This window comes from Danio aesculapii, chromosome 24, assembly GCF_903798145.1.
Source record: "Danio aesculapii chromosome 24, fDanAes4.1, whole genome shotgun sequence".
Classification (NCBI taxonomy): Eukaryota; Metazoa; Chordata; class Actinopteri; order Cypriniformes; family Danionidae; genus Danio; species Danio aesculapii.
The window spans coordinates 32,592,335-32,611,203 of record NC_079458.1 but is presented as its reverse complement, the minus strand read 5'-3'; the positions used below and the strand labels follow the sequence as shown (position 1 = coordinate 32,611,203).

General features: G+C 36.7%; 1 protein-coding gene across 1 annotated transcript in view; it reads right to left on the bottom strand.

Moving 5' to 3' along the window:
- The window catches only part of LOC130218257 (neuropilin and tolloid-like protein 1), a 52,103-nt gene that overhangs the window by 7,057 nt on the left and 26,177 nt on the right, over positions 1 to 18,869 (bottom strand). Inside the window, exons 4-6 of the mRNA XM_056450401.1 lie at positions 17,059 to 17,172; positions 9,015 to 9,594; positions 2,431 to 2,505 (exon numbers count right to left, since the gene is read on the bottom strand). Coding sequence (XP_056306376.1) covers positions 2,445 to 2,505; positions 9,015 to 9,594; positions 17,059 to 17,172 — 755 coding nt within the window. The 3' untranslated portion in view covers positions 2,431 to 2,444. The remainder of the gene's footprint in view (positions 1 to 2,430; positions 2,506 to 9,014; positions 9,595 to 17,058; positions 17,173 to 18,869) is intronic.

Below are 18,869 nucleotides of genomic sequence, written 5' to 3'. Positions count from 1 at the left end.
TTGACAACCAACAGGAGCGAGTCTGACGATCAATGATGTAAATCGTGTACTACATAAAAGCAACATCACGATAGAAGGAATATTTACCATGCTAAAAACACCTCGAATTGATATAGAAATAGCATTGAAATTGCAGCTGAACAACAGAAAACTGACACTGACCACCTCAGGCACACCTCATTAAGGGCCTGGCAATTAATCGAAAGGTAATCGTAATCGACATGCGACAACCTATAATCGATCTAATTTTTCTTGGTCAATTTTTTTCTATTACTTTCCCTACCGTGTGTGGAGTCACGTGACCCCGCTATGTCTGGTTGATACTACTGCGTCGAGCACGCGTGTATGGTCCGGTGCAGCCTTCACGCGGTCGCATAATCCACTATGCTATAGGTACCCAATACCTTCTACTTTTAATATGAAAAACAGTGAAAATAATTTATTTTGTTTCCAAAAGTGTAGATTATTTATTTTCACTTTTTAATTAAAAAAAGACATCAGGTGTCGTTTTAGACAATGGATGTTTTAATTTTATTTGTTCAATGTTGTTATTCTATAAATTATCATAGATAGTAGTTAGTGTGTGTTTCCTTTAATTATTTTAAAATCAGGTAATGCACCCTTCATTCAAAAATCTCTTACCTGTAATGTGTGAGCATATTTACTGTACAAAACCTGTCTGTTAACTACGAGGGCAAAAAAAAATCATATTAATTAATCGTAATTGAGTTAAAATGTTCAATTAATTGAGATTTTGACTTTAGGCCAAATTGCCCTGCCCTAACCTAATGTGTTAAATGCTAACAATGTGAGTTTGAATGCCATTTTACTAGACATTTATTGCCATACTACTGAAAGCAGCAGCAGATAGTTCACCTTAGAACTTGAAAATAAAATACATTGTTTGAAATTAAACTTTAGAACTGACTCAAAACCAACACATATCAGTGATTCAGCATGTAAATTTAATGTTAAAAAGGTTTAATATGTATTCATTAGATTATAAACTTTACCATTTCGTGAGTGAGTGCATATTCTATGCTTCTGAAAGGCTGTATTTAAATTTCTGTCATGTTTCGTCTGGTGCAAACCGCAAAATTGCTTATCACTGCAAATCTAACAACACGTATGTGTTGTTAGGACATGGGTTATAATGTAACCTGCTCACGTAATGTTTACACTTGTGATATTTATATTATATGCTGGTTAATAACCTCTTGTGGAACTCTGAATCTGCATCTCATTTCAAAGTCTGCTACTGTACACCAAAGGTCACATTTCAGTCACGGACGCATGCTTTGTGAGTGTTTACTGAATGAATGAATGAATGAAATACGCGGTTTTACAACAAGGCAATCCGAGGCGCTGACATAATTGGCTAAACTGATATTAGGCGGGTTAAAAGAACCAAAACAAAGCTGTTCTGGCACGCAATGGACATATTCAAAGCAGAATATCTGACTTTAGCATTGTTTTTCAGATAAACAAGAACGTTTACTTAGCATGATTCTTAAATATCTGCAAACATATTATGGTATTTATATGCTTTAGAAGAGTCAAAAACTTACACACAGCACCTTTAATAAATGAAATTGTAATTTAAATTGTAAACCTAAAAAAAAAACCTTATTTAATTGAAATTTGAATTTTTTTTCAGTAATTTTGCTGGTTTGTTTGCATTGGTATTTGTTTTCTTTTCTAATTTAATATGAGGAAGAATTTAATGAAAATGGAGAAATCACCTCAACTAAAAGAACAATTTTGAATATTTTAAAATTATTAAATAATAAAAAAAATGACAAAAGTACATAAAAATGGGTGTTCATATATAAACAAATAAATAAATAAAACATCTATATAATAATACGCAAATAAAAGTACTAACACTTAAATGTTAAATGTAAATTTTACATTTGCACACACACATGCACCCATACACACAGCATGTTTTATGTTCCACTGAAGACATACAGATCAAAGTAAATAATAACATCCAGAATAATTACATATTTAATATATCTACTCATATAAACAACAATTAAATAATATCCTTTCACTATTTTTGAATGATGAAACACAAGACAAACATATGCAAAGTGTTGTTTTTTGAATACCACACATTTTATAAATATACTGTCAGTTGTTTAATGTCTATTTTAATATCCTGAGTAAAAAATAAAACCAACAGCCGGTTCCATGCACATCAGAATGTGATACAGTAACATACAAAACAAATGAAATGACAAGCAACATATAAAATGACCTCATTAATAAGCAAGATGGTCACTTCCTAATGATGACCATCTCAATGGCAACGATGAAGGGATTTTGACAAAACAAAAAATAAATAACAAGAAAACACTGACTCACAGTGGCTAGACTGGACAGACATTTACACAGATGAAATTGAGTGTGTTTAAAGTGTCTTACCTTCAGATTGTCTGTTACACCCTAGTTGTGTTGTACTCAGATTCATGTTTGTTTAGAGACCCAATGAGGCAGAACCTGGAATATCATTGCTTGTATGTTTAATATCATGTTATTTGTTGCAGAATGAATTATAATGCACATTTCATTTGTCTGTGCTCTGGTTCTCTTCAGTCCTCTCAAAGGAGCAGAACAATATCAATCAGGTTTTCTTTTTTTTAATACTGAAATAATAAACACCTTGAGCTATTGTTATAGTTCTCAATGTCTTTTTCTTCTTGACATGCTGAATTGATTCATGCGTTTGGACAGGATTAAATCAGAAGCCTTTTTGATAATTTCAAATATGTTCTGAGTCTCTGAAACCTCTGAAAAAAATATATTAGTGTTAGGTCTCATGTCAATCTTCATGCAGCATGAATGTGTTATTCAGGGGTGGTCGAGTTCAGTCCTGAAGAGTCACAGTCATGCAGAGTTTTGATCAAAGCTAGATAACTCACAGTTGCATTTTATTTAACAGTATATGTACTTAGCTTGTACTTACCAAATACTTACCCAAGAATATACTGGGTTTTGGTGGTAACTATTGAATATGGGTAACTATCTAATACCCAGTTTATGTAATAACTATTATAGAATTTCCATTTTAACTTGACGCAATTTTTTTCCAATGTTTCCAAACAATAGAAATAAAATGGAGAGCATGTGACTGTAGTATTGGTAACCTAGTAACCAGCAGTAAACAAAACAAAATTAATGGAGACATTTTATTGGTGTTGGCTTAATGTTGGCTTTGTCAGAGTTTATTTATCAAATACATTATCATTTTCCTTTCTTCACATTTAACCTTTTTCGCAAAACCACAAACGCCAAGTCCAAAACCACCTCAAGCACATTGCAATTATTATTATTTTTTTGGAGAATTGAAGGATTTTTAGTTTTTATTACTCGTTTCTTGTGCTAATTTTCAAAATGCGCATTAAATGGCACCTATGATGAAAATCATCTTTTGTAAGCTGTTTTGACAGAACTGTATGTAGGTAAAGGCCCAATCCAAATTCTATTTTTGGGATTGGGCCTTAGTGTGTCCACAGTCATATTGAGGGTGACATAAAAACAATAAGTGTTTTTATTTTCTGACCAAGCGGCAACCTCCCGCTCTCCCTCTGAAAGCCAATACGGAAGTAACTGAAACTGCAATTCATCAAAATTCCGCTAGTCCTGGCTCCATAATAGAGCAAATTGCAATTTAGCCCACTGTTAGAATGGCCAACTTTACAGCAGAAAAAAAGGTGTTTGCAGCCTGGTACAAAGAACGGTTTTGGTTCATACAGCAAATATTACCCTCCATGACAACTGTGAGGGGGGTGAATTTTTTTATAACTCATCCATTTCCTTTATATTAGGTTATATTAAGTTTGCATAATTAAGGGCGTGGCCACTTGAGTGACAGCTAGGTCTCGCTGGTCGCCGTCACTTCACCTCAGCTGAATCCGGCAGATTAGCCACTGATCTCTGCATATTCATCGTCTTTTTGTTTTGGGTAATGTTTCTTTACACAGTCAGCTGCCTTTTGGACTTATTTCTTACAATTATCAGATGATATGGGATGCTGTGTGCATTTAATTGTGCTCACAAACCATTCATGTGGTCTCCGTTTCCCATGTGAGTTAAGTTATATACTTATATACCATCTCTATAAATGTGTGTGTTTTATTTAAGATCATTTATCATTTATAATGTTCTTTAGGGCTGTAAAGCACTCCAGAATGTGACAGATTGATTAGCTGTAGGCTCTAGAACAGTCATCTGAAGCGTTATCATACAGTGTTATGCCTGGATTTCATCAATAGTCTTGCATTTACTAACACAGACTATATCTGAAGTGTTTGGAAGTAATTCGTGTTTTTCTCCTGTAGAAAAACGTCATAAGAACAATGTTTAGTGGCTCAATGTATTACTACAGTGTTTTTAAAAGTCCAAACACTTTATTGATATTGTGTACAGCCAAGCACATGTGGTCAGAACACAAACGAGTCGCAGGTAATGAAGTATTAAGCGTTTCTCCCAAAGTAAAGTCTGTCTGCCAGGTCTAAGCAAAGTGCCAGAAGGTGTCTGGAGCTCCGCTCACTCTCCGCCTCTTTGCCCTTGTTTGGTATCCCGCCGTGGGTGCGATGACGCGCGAACAAAATGGCAACGGTTGGCCGCGCCTACTTGTAGCTTCTTTTGCGCTCTTCAGAAACCTATGGGTGACGTCAAGGATGCTACGTCCATATATTTTACAGTCTATGTTTCTGACGTTAAAATAGGATCCAAATCCCTCCCATTTTGGGGCCCACTACAGAAGTGTGGTTTCCCCGCCCACTGAATTGACTGACAGTCTCGTATTAACATGTCTTCATAGTAATGCGCATAATCATATCAACAAGACAGGACGTGCACAAAGCAATCGATATTAAAAGATCTGTTAAGCTCACTGTGATCATCATCATCAAATGTGATCAAGGATGAGTTTTACAAGTTTAAAACATTTTTAAATCAGTGCATGTTTGTAATAAATTACAGTCATTTTACCATCTACACGTTATTACCACAGCCACATGTCAGTACAATTATAAAGAAGACGCTTCAATCCTGGTTTGTGGACATTAAATTTGTACATTAACATAACGGTTATCCATACAGCAACTCATAGCAACTCATAGACCAAGATTTTTGACATGTTTTTGATTGGGGTAGAAGAGAAACTTGGCTTGACCATGACTCTCCAGGACTGAACTATGCCACCCATGCTCTATTTGAACATTAAAGTGCCCTTATTATACTATTTCAGAAATGACCTTTCATGCAGTGTGTATTGTAGCAGCTTATGAATGCAAAAGATTGGCAAAGATTCAAATATCAAAGTTTAGGATACATGAAATTAAATTCTTTACACGCTGAATCCAGGATTTTAGTATACATTTTTGTTCATATTCACTATATTATAAAGAGTCTTCAAGCAGCGCGGATGATTTTTGTCCTCTCTCCACTTAAAGGGATAGTTCACCCAAAACTGAAAAATTGCGTCATCATTTACTCAACATTCAGTTGTCAAAATGTCAAAAACGTTTGAGTTTGCTTCTTTTGAAGATATTTAGAAAAGTGTTTAAAACATAACCAGTAATATCTATAGCATATGATTTTCCTACTATGGAAGTTAATAATTAGGCTACCAGTTTCTAATATTCTTCACAATATCTTGTGTATCTTACTTTTAGTAGAAAGAAGAAGAAAAAAACTCATATAGATAGGAACCACTTGCAGGGATTATCCTGTGATTGAAAGTTTATTTCAGGATGTCTGTGGCTCAGTTTGATACTGGAGCCAAGCTGCTCAGCAATTATCTGCCATAAGTTTTCATATTCTCTGTCTCTGTATTCTGCACTTTGTCAAAAAACTAGTCTCAGCTGTGTCCAACAGACTTTGGCATTTGTTTGTATGTGGCTCTGAATTATCAAAACATCTCTTAAATAGCTGAAGATGTGAAAAACTGAGAAATCCAAATTTTCATAGCAGGGGATAGTTTTGGAGTGTTTACATGATTGACTAAATATGAAATCAGATTTCATTTTTGTTTAAGCTTTATTTATTTATTTTTAACATGGAAACATTTCAGCTGCACATTTTTTTTAAATTCACAATTAAGTTTATTGTCTTACAAGAAAGAAGGAATTTTTAACTGCCTAAAATGAGTTGTCAGTAACTCAAGCTACAACTCCAGCCTACAAACAATAACCCCGTTTCTACAATTTGGCCAGCACAAGCCAGGGATTATAATAGCCACAGAACTTGATTTTTTTATTGTGTCTTATTAATTTGACCTGACTAATAAACACACAGCTATGGAATCATATCAAATACTAATCATATCAAATGAGTTCAGAGAAATCGGGTTATTGAATGTGGTATTTTCACATGCTTCCAGATCAGCATCAACACGAAGTGTTCACTGAAAAGTGATGCAAACAGCTTTCTAATTGCAAAACGATTCCCTTCAATTTTATCAATTTGCTTTTGAAATGAATCTAACTAAATTGTGTGAATTATTTTTATTTTAATTTTTTTGTGTAGCTTGTCAGTGAACTATGGCTCTGTTTTGTAAACACTGCAAAAGCAGGTACTGGAGATTTACAGCTGATCACAACGCTGGTTTTACTAGGGATGCACCAATACCATTTTTTTAGATCCGATCCTGATACCAAAATTCTGAGTAGTGACCGATACAGATCCCATCGCGATACTGTGCCGTTTTTATACATAATACAGTTTCTATAGTTCTTGTGATAAACTCAATTAATATATCTTTTGTTAAAGTAAAAATACCAGACCTAGGCCTACTGTATATGACAGATGGCTCAGCGTCAAAACACAAACTGGTCTGTTAAATAAAATGTGGATATAGATAAAATTACAGTGAAAAATTCAGTTTCAGAGTAGCCTAAATTAGGCGAAATAATTTTCTGTTAATGACAATCCATATTGCGCCTGTCAGTTTCAGTTTTATTAATTTAATCAACTACTTTGACCACAAATGAGCCAAACTATTCGCCGCACTGAAAGTATTCCCCTCGAATAAACTGATTCAGAAGGATGAGAGAACAGAAACTCATTATGAAAATAATCTTACAGAGCGGCGCACATCACCTCTGCGCAGCCGGTCCATGAATGAAGCAATTCATGCCTCACTGAGACACAGCGTGCAGCACTCCGGTATCTGCAGACACTTTCAAAACTTAGCAGCACAAAGGGATGAAATCGGATCTGTTCAGTGTATTATTAAGCCTTTTGTAATTTAAAATTTCAGGTAGGCCTACGGTGTGTGTGAAGAGCAGATAATAACCCTCTCTATTCCAGTAAGGCGAATGCAATCTGCTGATGTAATAGACAAAGTGCAACATGATTTAGAAACAGCAATGAACTTGTTGCAGGTCAAAATGAACCCATTTAATGCAAAACTAAATGCATTATCCACTGATAATTTATATTAACAGCAACAAAATGTCTTGGAGAAAGTTTTTCGTGTTATCATAAACGAACGCGGCACAGAGTTTGAATTGTGAATAGGGATGCACCGATCTCGATACATGGATTGGATATCAATTCGATACTGCATATTTTTGCTGGATCGGTTACCGGCCAGCTGGTACTGATCTAAATCCGATCTTGCACGTGCGCTATATTCTGTGTTTGTAAAGCCTAAGCCATGAATAGCCTATTATAAGGCACTAGAGAACATTGTCATGTAGGCCTACTATATCCCAAATGTTCTGAAGCCATTCTACAGTTTAATGTGAAGCACAGACGAATATTTCATGTTAAGTTAAATTCATGTTAAGTTCAGTGATTCCCGCCGTTGCACCTGTCAATCATTCTCTATTCATTCACAGTTCAAACTGCTCGTCACATTTATGACAACAGGAAAAACTTTACAAGTACTACATAGCATATAACAATTTTGTTGTTTACATATGATATTGCATTCATTTGCATAAAGCCTCAGTTTGGTGCGAAGTTCGTTATGCAAAAATCAAGAAAAACTTTGGATTTGTTTGATAGGTTATGTAGGCTATTTAAAAAATTATATTATATAAGAACTATTAATAACTGTAATTTTCCAAATGTAAAAATGGTTGGTTTGTTGGTTGAACACTAAATCCTCAATAGCCTATTTATTGAGTTTATGACGCAGCACAGAGGCGATCAGCATCAGCGAGATCGGATCGGTTCCAAAAAAATTGTATCGGTGCATCCCTAATTGTGAATGAATGGAGAATGATTGACAGGCGCAACGGCGGGAATCGCTGAACTGAACATGAATTTAACCACGTGAATAATCGTCTGTGCTTCACATTAAACTATAGTATGGCTTCAGAACATTTGGGATGTAGAAGGCCTACATGACAACTTTCTAGTGCCTTATAATAGGCTACCTTCATGGCTTTTGTTGGCTTATAAACACAGAATATAGCGCACGCGCAAGATCGCATTTGGATTGGAACCACCTGGCTGATACCCAATCCAGCAAAAATATGCGGTCTGGAACCGATTTCCAATTTAAGTATCGGGATTGGTGCATCCCTAGGATTTACTGACAAAATGCACATGGAAATCATCTTTGATTAATTGTGGAGTCCTATACCAGTAGTCACTGGCTTTCATAGTATTTTAATGGATTTTGATGGCTATACCATTTTCCACTATTTCTCAAAATATGTTAATTGGTGCTCAAAAAAAGGGAAATTCATCACCAGGATGAGTAAATTTTGATTTTGGGGTGAACTATCACTTATTAAGCATTGTCTGAATCTCTAAGAATTTTAAAAATCTCTAATCATGACTGCTATCTCAGTTACATAAAAGAGAATATTAAAGCAAAAGAAGAGAGAGAATGAAACAAACAAAAAGAAAAATCAATGAGTAGCTGAGCAGAGGAGCTAAAGGAATAAAATAAAAGTGGGAGTAAAACTGTTCCAAAAGATGCACCGTAATGGACATTTCTCATCAAAACAACAACAATAACAAACAAAAAATCAATGTATACTAACCGCTGCACTGCTTTCTCATGTCTGGACAGTCTGTGGCTAGTGGTGGGCACTTCCTCCAGCTCGTCGTCCAGTTCACAGGCATCAGCGGCATCTTGGGAGTAAGTGTGTCTCATGACCAGAATGTTCCTGCGGTTGGTTTGGGGATGAAGCGGCCGCATGGGTTGAGGTGGCAGGTCAGTCAAGATGGCCGCCGCTGCCGCCTCACGTGCACTCAGGTTGGTGCGACTTCCCTTGTTGCTGGAGATCTGTGAGGAGCCGCAATGATGCTCATGGACGCAGCGTGAAGATGCGCGCCTGAGTTTGTGGTAGCTCTCGAAATCCTCTGCCAGCTCGGCCAGGTCTGCAGATGTGGCGGCGGCGCTGCGTAGGGTACACAGCTCGTAATGGGGTGGCTCCTGAAACACCTCCTGGAACATGGTGGGGTCAAAGTCTTCTCGCCTTAGGATGTATTTTTTCCGTGGTTGCTTGATTTGAACAATCACCGATACGATTAGTAGGATCAGGACGATGCAGCATGTGACACCGATGATGGTGCCATTGGTGTTGTTGAGGTTGTCCAGAATGTTTGCTTTCCGCTTTTCTGGAAAACATACAGTAACAGGAAGGTGATGAATTGTTAATGCGGGTATGTCGAGGCGGGTTACCTTCTGTTGAAACTGTTGTATTGGAGAGATTACAAACAGGACGCAGAAGTAGTAGATCATTGTAATGGGAGAGCGCTGACGTTTATGTAGCACAGTGAGTGTATAACATCTGTGCTGGCTCTGGTTCAGTGGAGAAGAGTGTTTGTGTTTAGAGGTGCAGACAAAAATACTGAGTTATGATTTGTGGCTTTTATAATGTTATCGCTGTAGTAAAACTAACAAACAAACTATATAGAGCCTATAGAAAATCATCATACCCTGAGAAAATGTATACCTTTTCTCACAGTACATCCTGCTTTCACAAGACCTTCAGGTTAAAGTTGTAGAAAGATACAAATATCTATCTGTCTGTCTATCTATCTATTGTATCAAAATGGGCAATGCGGTGGCGCAGTGGGCACAATCGCCTCACAGCAAGAAGGTCACTGGTTTGAGCCTTGGCTGGGTCAGTTGGTATTTCTGTGTGGAGTTTGCATGTTCTCCCCATGTTCGCATTGGGTTTCCTACGGGTGCTTTAGGTTTCCCCCATAAGTCCAAAGACAGGTGGTACAGGTGAATTGGGTAAGCTAAAATTGATCGTAGTGTATGTGTGTGAATGAGTGGGTGTTTCCCCGTGATGGGTTGCGGCTGGATGGGCATCCACTACGTAAAACATATGCTGGATAAGTTGGCGGTTCATTCCGCTGTGGCGACCCCTGATCAATAAAGGGACTAAGCCGAAAAGAAAATGAATGAATGTATCAAAACGAAAAACTTAAAATATTATTTAAATATCCTCTTTGTATATATTACTTAAAATATACATTTAGTAATATTTATTTTGTATACAATTTATCTGCTTTAAGGTGCAGTATGTAAGTTTGACACCCAGTGATTGAATTAGGTATTGCATTGACGGATCAAAACAAATGCAAGCACAGGTTGCCAGATTGAGGACAAACAGGAGCGAGTCTGACGATTGAGCCTAAACGCTGATTTAAATCGTGTTCTATATAAAAGCAACGGCACGCGATAGAAGGAATATTTACCATATTAAAAGAAGTTTTTGTTCTAACCGACACCTCGACTTGATATATTATAAATGGCTTCTATTTCTTGCAGCTGAACAACAGAAAACTGCAATGATCACATCAGGTGCTTTATTCAGTGCTAAATGCTAACAATGTGAGTTTGAATGCCATTTTACATGACATTTACTGCCATACTACTGAAAGCAGCAGCAGATAGTTCACCTCAGATCTTGAAAATAAAATAAACTGTTTAAAATTGAACTTTAGAACTGACTCAAAACCAACACATATCAGTGATTCAGCATGTACATTTAATAACATTAAAGAGGTTTAATATGTATTCATTTGATTATAAACTTTACCATTTCGTGAGTGAATGCATATTCTATGCTTCTGAATGGCTGTATTTACATTTCTGTCGTGTTTCGTCTGGTGCAAACAGACAATTTGCTTATCACTGCAAATCTCGTTGCAAAGCATGTTGTTAGGACATGGGGTTACAATGTTTGTGATATTATTATTATTTGCTAATTAATAACCTCATGTGGAATTCTGAATCTGCGTCTCATTTCAGAGTCTGCTACTGTCCACCAAAGGTCACAGTTTGGTCACAGACGAATACTCTGAGAGCCTTCATGACTATATGAATGAAATATGCTTTTTTTTTTTATCAAGGCAACCAAGGGTGCTAAAATACAATTGGCTAAAAACTGGCATTGGGTGGGTTAGAAGAACCAAAACAAAGAAAGCCGCTTGTGCCGCTGCACATTTATTAATGTTAATTAATAGACCAACAATATTTATATATTTTAATTTAATGGACTAATTAACATGGGTAAAAGCTGACAAAAAGTCTGTTTCATGCTAAAAATTCACTCATTAATTTTCCTTTGGCTTAGTCCCTTTATTTATCAGGGGTCACCACAGCAGAATGAACCACCAACTTATCCAGCATATGTTTTACACAGGAGATACCCTTCCAGCTGCAACCCAGTACTGGGAAACATCCACACACACTCATTCACACACATACACTACGGCCAATTTACCTTATTCAATTCACCTATAGTGCATGCCTTTGGACTGTGGGGGAAACCAGAGCACCCAGAAAAAAAAACACTCAAACACAATGAGAATATGCAAACTCCACACAAAAATGCCAACTGACCCAGCTGGGACTTGAACCAGCGACTTTCTTGCTGTGAGGTGACCATTCTAACCACTAAGCCACTATGTCGCCACCAGTTTCACGCTAAACATAATAAATACTCTCCTCTATCAATATGAAGAACAATAAAAACTGACCTAAAACACTCAGCTAAACCACCACTTCCCTCCTGAGGTCACCAGCAGTATTTCCAACATTAATTTAATTTACCTTATGTGAAATATAAGCACAGGTAAAGCCGAACTGCACTTTGGAACTGAAGTCATTATTCAAATGGCGCCTGAGCCGCAGTCATACAAATGAATTTCTCATGGCCAGCTCATTTTTTTCCCAGCTGCATTACCAATCAATGCCGGCCTTTATAACAACATGTTTTTTTTAACAGCTGTGGGTTTGTAAGGCCATATATATTTTGCTGGCAAGCAATCAAGCAGGGCAAACATCAAGACAATGCTTCTTTGAAAGAATTGATCTTCATTTAAAAGTGAAGTATCATTTTAATGTCCAAATAAATTCTCTTAACCCAGTTTATTGTTTATTGATTACACCATTCCGATGTTAATGTCTCAGAAAGGTGTAAACAGAGACTCCTGGGTGCCATCAAATCTGTCAATCACTTTCCAGCTCGACCAATAGCATAAGTTTGGGGTGTGGTTCCATCCACAGAAGGGTCTTTAACTGGTAAGCTTAGAAGTGTAATCCAACATTTGCGTATTTGTCATGACGAAAGAAAGAATAACAAAAACTGATCAACACCAGTGGGGCTTTTACAAGATGAATAATTATGATTAAATATTTGGCTTTAATCATGAAGCTCAACCTACAGAGTTTCTTCAAGCGGTAAGTTAACCTCAGAAGTTTGCAACATGTCAGTTTGTTACTGTTAAAATGTAAAAAAAGTAAAACATTCCGAGAATAAGAAATAATCTTTTCAAAATATAAGAAATAGCATTAATTTTGGATCTTGTGTGATCATTTTATTTGTTTTTTGGTCTCCAAGGGGAAAATGGCCTGGGTTGGGGTAAAAAGGCCATAATAAACAGTCTGTATAGACCATTTTGTAAAATGTAAACAATAATAATGATAGAGAACGGTAGGGAAACACTGGCTTTACAGTATTTATTTACTTTTTTAGTCAATTTATTCCACCAGGATGGAACATTAAAGTTGAATGTCCTTGTGATGGATTTTGTGCCCCTTTGGGATGGTACTGTAAGAATGGGTTTTAACCACAGCCCTTGGAACTGTAGTTCTGCCGAACGACTAATAAGTTATCAACATGATAGTAAAAAAACTGTACATTTCTAGTCAAACCATTTTTCTGCAATCGTATACCAAAAACGGAAATAAGGGCAGAATTAATAGCTTAAAATGTGGGAGAGGGTTGATATTATGTGATTATATTGTATTGAAATATGGAGCAATTAAGCGTTGATGGTAAATCAAAAGTAATTCACAAATACTTAAAAATGAGTTGATTTAATGACAATAATTTTCTATGGTTACAACTGAATTAATTACAAAATAACTGTAAAAAATGATAAAATATGAAATGATAAAATATGACATATGATCTAAACTTTACCCAGCTTAAATTAAAATAAAGTTACCAGAAGTAGAAGGAGAGACAGGGGAGGAAGAGACGATGAGAGCAAGTAGGCCTCAAAGAGTCTGAGAAGATAGACTCCAGAGGAGGAGAGGAGCAGAGCTGGAGAGTGCAGACCAGGAAAAGAGGCAGAGCAAAGTTTTCCAGCTATTTTGTCTCTTTCTTGACCATGTGACCAAAGCCCAAATACTGAGACATTCAAACTGACCAATCAACATGTGACCACATCGTAAAACCCCCAAAGTCCACACATCAGGCCCTGATCTAATCAGTATCTGCCTTTGGAATTTGTGTGAGCCTTCTTTGTTGAAAAAGTATGTATGATAATTTTCATTCCTACAGTACCACAAAGTGACATTCTTTAGCCAAGTGCATGATCCTGCCAGGCACATAAGCCTGAACTTTTAGGGCTGTGACAGCAACTTGAATTTGATGCTAGCGCCAATTGGCAGCCGCTGATGAATAAAGGTGTGACGTGCGCTCTTTTTGGTTCATTAAAGACCAGTCTCCCTGCTGAATTCTGAATCAGCAGCAGAGGTTTGATGGTGTTGTTTGGGAGGCCAGCCAATATAGCATTGCAAAAGTCCAGCCTGAACAGGACAAAGGCATAGATAAGCTGTTGAGCAGCATGTTTTGATAAGAAACCTCTAATTTTCCCCGATGTTATATAGGGCAAATCTACAAGAATAGTCCATTGCAGCAATGTGGTCTGTAAATTTTGAGTAGGGTCTGTCTGCGGACTGCAAGACAGGGGCACAACATGAAGGGGCCTTAGGGGCGTAACTTGTATATGTTAGAGATGTATCTTGAAGTTATGGAGACATGTCAAAACTATGTTATCAGCAACATGAATAGCTAATGTACAGCGCCATGTCTACACCTCAACACCTAAACCCAACCTTCACAGTAATTAATGTCTATATCTACCACAACCCTAAATCCAACCATCATCGTTATTAATGTCTTCACCTACCCCAACCCTTAACCCAGTCATCATAGTTATTAACGTCTACACCTTCCCCAACTCTAAACCCAACCATTACAGTTGTTAACATACAGCCGCGAGTTTCGGAGGCTTTCATACTTGACTCGCCATTGTACTGTTATTTGCAACCACAGGGGGCGACACTGAGTAGGCTAACTGTCATGTCAAAATGGATGAAGAAGTGAGTGGAGTTGCACGATGGAATTGCTAAATAAATGAATATAATATTTCAAAGTAATTGGTTGTGGATAAATTTGGAGAAAACTCATGAAAACATTTGATGAAAATGTTCTCTGGTAAATATTTCTGCCATCTGACATGGTTAAATAGGATCTTGATAACTGCAAGTAACACCTCTAACTTACAAGTTACTCCGCTTCACCTTAAGCCCCCCTCTTGCAGTCCGTAGACAGAAACACTTGTAAATTTCAGCTGGTCATCAAGAACTTCTCCTTAATTCCTGTGTCCTGGAAGAAGTATTTTTCGAGGTGCCCAGTTATATGGTGAAGTTGTGGATAAACATTTGAATGTCAGACCTCAAGTGAATTCATGCAAGTAGAGAAAAGAAGTGGCCCAAGAAGGCACCCCAGTGACAAGATGGTGTGGCTCAGATACTTCACCCCTCCAAGAAACCATCAAAACCTATCTGAGAGGTACAAGCTGAGCCACTGGAGTGTGGTTCCTGAGATGCCCTTTGAGGGTTACCAATAGAATATGGTGGTTTACTGTATCAAAAAGAGAAAATAAATACAGCAAGATGAGCACTAAGGATATGGATGCAGCTCTTGCGAGTCTCAGAGATTCCACAACTGAGCACTGAGCAGTCTCAGTGCAGTGCCCGTTATTGAAACCAGACTCATTTCATACAGAATTCAACAGACTGATTACATACAGAATTCAGTAGACACTGAATTGTTCCTGGGCCTATAAAAAAGTATCTTAGAGAAAAAACTAAAACTCAACAGGAATTATTTGAAACTCCTAGAGATTTAATCAAATGAACGCCAAATTTTGGCAGTTTAATCTAAAGGCCTTAGCTATGTTCAAATGCATGTCTGTTTGTGATGCACAGATTGTGGTTATCCGGATTAACCACGGGTCAGGCAGGTCAGGTAATCAAAAAGTACATTCTGATTAATTGCTGGTGAGTCGTGGGGGGATTAGGTCAGTCACTAATTATTCAAAAATTAACTACATTCTTAGAAATATGAATTGGTTTAAATGCATTTTTCATCAAGCAGACAAGTATTATGCTTTCTCATTAAAAAAAGAGCATAGCAGGGGTTAACGAGGAAGTTCTATACTGCTGGAATGAAGGCAAAACATATACTTTGTGTCCTGCAATGATGCCAAAAGTGAATGTCTAGTGTCCATGGTGACAATTTTCAATATTTATTTATAGTTGTAACACAGGTATACACTGTCACTGAGTTGTTTTCAACCACACTGTAAACAAATCTGGGTTCCACATAACTGCTTCAAGTTGTCCCAACACAAATCTATTAAGTTAACTTAATAGTTTTTACAAATTTAAGTGGATTGAACATAAAACAATTGTTGTCCCAAAAAAACTTAAGAATTTTGATGTTTCACATTTCATTTGTTTGTTGACACGTTTCATTAATTTCTTGTGGGAGTCTATAATTCACTTCTCTGTTGAAGATCAAGAGAAAATAATTAATTTATTTATTCAATCATTTTCTTTTCGGCTTAGTCCCTTTATTAATCTGGGGTCGCCACAGCGGAATGAACCGCCAACTTATTCAGCATATGATTTACACAGCGAATGCCCTTCCAGCCGAAACCCATCTCTGGGAAACATCCATACACACTCATTCACTACAGACAATTTAGCCAACCTATCACTTTATTTTAGAGGACCCTTTTGACCATTTAGTTGAATACAAGTAGTATTGCAGTTTGTGTCTTTTAGTAGATATTATATGAGAGACTTGCTTTGTTTACTAAATAAAGTGAATCTAATTGGATTTGCATTTTAAACATTAAATAAAAGTTAAAAAGAAATTATTTTTATTTCACAGAAATACACAGATTTTTACCAAAATTCTCCTCAGAAATAGCAAAAAACATCCGCAGATTCCGTCTGGCCCTACTGATGATCCACTTTCAGCTTAGTGATACTTCACTTGTATAATGTATGTTAAATATAACATGTTAAATGTGTGTTATTAATATCATATTATCAGTATGTAGACAGACCCTGATTGGTCAAGCCCCTCTCATATGACCATTATTCAACCAGTAGACAGCAAGTACGAATGTCGGTATGATATGCGTATATCAAGTGCGCATGAATGGTCAGTATTGATTGTGTAATGTGGACGTTTTTTTTCTAAAACTCTAGATAAGGAGCCTTTTCTTTCTAAAATGCCATTTCAAAATAAATATACACAAGTGTAAAGTCAACCTAAGATCACTGGGTGGCTGTAAGTCTGGGTTTGAGGGCCCGTTCAATGCTGCTTGCAGATTTGATTATTTTAGTAATTCCTTTAGGACACACTAGTAGTGAAGGAACTGCATACTTTGCCATTAAACACAAAATGAAGCTGAGAAATGCAAACACGAGCTACTCAGCATCTGTGAGGATATTATAAAAGACAAATTATTTACCTTTGCAATGATTCTCATCCCAAGGGTAGACGCAGTTCTGTACTCCGTTGCACACTAGCGTGTTGTTGATACACATGTTACTGTGGCAAAAGAAAGTGTCTGCCTCACAGGGAGCTGGTGAGAGGGAAAAACGGATAATGTCACATTACACTTCATTTCTTCCTGTTAATAAGACACTGTCCATGATCTTACCCTATTAATCTCACAAATCACACCGGATGTCTATCTGACTGTGTCTGTACATCAATACAGTTCACATTTAGAAACCCATTACTCAAACCAACCCAATCAAATTCTGTTGCCTTCTGCCGTGCATGAATTTTAATCCAACTTTTCAAATATGCATGAAAACAAGTCCAAGTCTGTAGAGGCTGTGCAGATATTTCGTAATATTTCCATTAATATTATTCTGGTTTTACCCCAAGAAAGAATTTAATTAAAAGTAATTAAATTGCTTATTTAAATAAGATCAGATATTGCAAGTTTGTCCAAGACGTGAATGTGATGCTAATTAATGCAGACACAAACTCTGAGTACTTACATATTTCAAAAAGCGCCACTATCATTCAAGATCAAAGATGATTAATCTAATACTTGTATCATACATCATAAAATATATGATGAAGGATGTTCAAACATCTTCATTTGAGCTGAAAAATGAATCAGCGCCTCAGCAGAAATCATAAAACGATCAATTTGAAAGTACACTGGTAACATTTAAAATATCAGGGTTCAAATAAAGCCAAGGTGACTTTTTAAAAAGAGGTGGAGCTTTGGTTTTAATCACCACGAGTACATTAGGTAACTGACACACCCACCAACGTGTGGCTGTTTTCCACTAGAAATGCTTATTTTGCAGTTTGCAGAGGACATTGATCACCTGATTTGTGCAAAAAATAAAAAATAAATCTAAAATAACAGAGCTTCAAGGGTGACTGAATGTACCCTGTGGATTTATTAATGACTGTATTCGCGAGCTGTTCCCAGGTGAGATATAACAGTGTAAATTAGGATGAGTCATCATTGTAGAAGTGCAGTACTCAAGACTCGTGTTCAGGTTCTGAGTTAGGCCCACTTACGACCACAAGGTGGCACTGCAGGCATGCGTTTCCCCTAAACAAATCACTGAATTGACTTTATTTAAAAGTGTTTCAACCTGTAAAGACATTCATTTTCAAAGTCCTTACTTTGTTAGTTAACGTGTTAAAACGAACCAAAAAATATTTGTAAGAAGCAATTAGTTAATTCATTAAGAGTAACACTACAATGTTGTCTCATTTGTTAACAGTAGTCAATATTGGTTAACATGAATTAACAATGAGCACACACACGCACGCACACGCACACGCACACGCACACACACACACACACACACACACACACACACACACACACACACACACACACACACACACACACACACACACACACACACACAGTTGAAGTCAGAATTATTAGCCCCCCTTTGAATTTTCTGTTTTAAATAATTCTCAAATGATGTTTAACAGGGCAAGGAAATTTTCACAGTATGTCTGATAATACTTTTTCTTCTAGAGAAAGTCTTATTTGTTTCATTTTGGCTAGAATAAAATCAGTTTAAATTTTTTTTTTAAACCATTTTAAGGTCAAAATTATAAGCCCCTAGGCTATATATTATTTGATAGTCTATCGAACAAACCATCGTTATACATTAACTTGCCTAATTACCATAACCTGCCTAGTTAACCTAATGAACCTAGTTAAGGAAATTATTCAGCCATGAGGTCCTGTTTTTTACAGAGTAGCTACAGTATATTATGAGAATGTCTTTA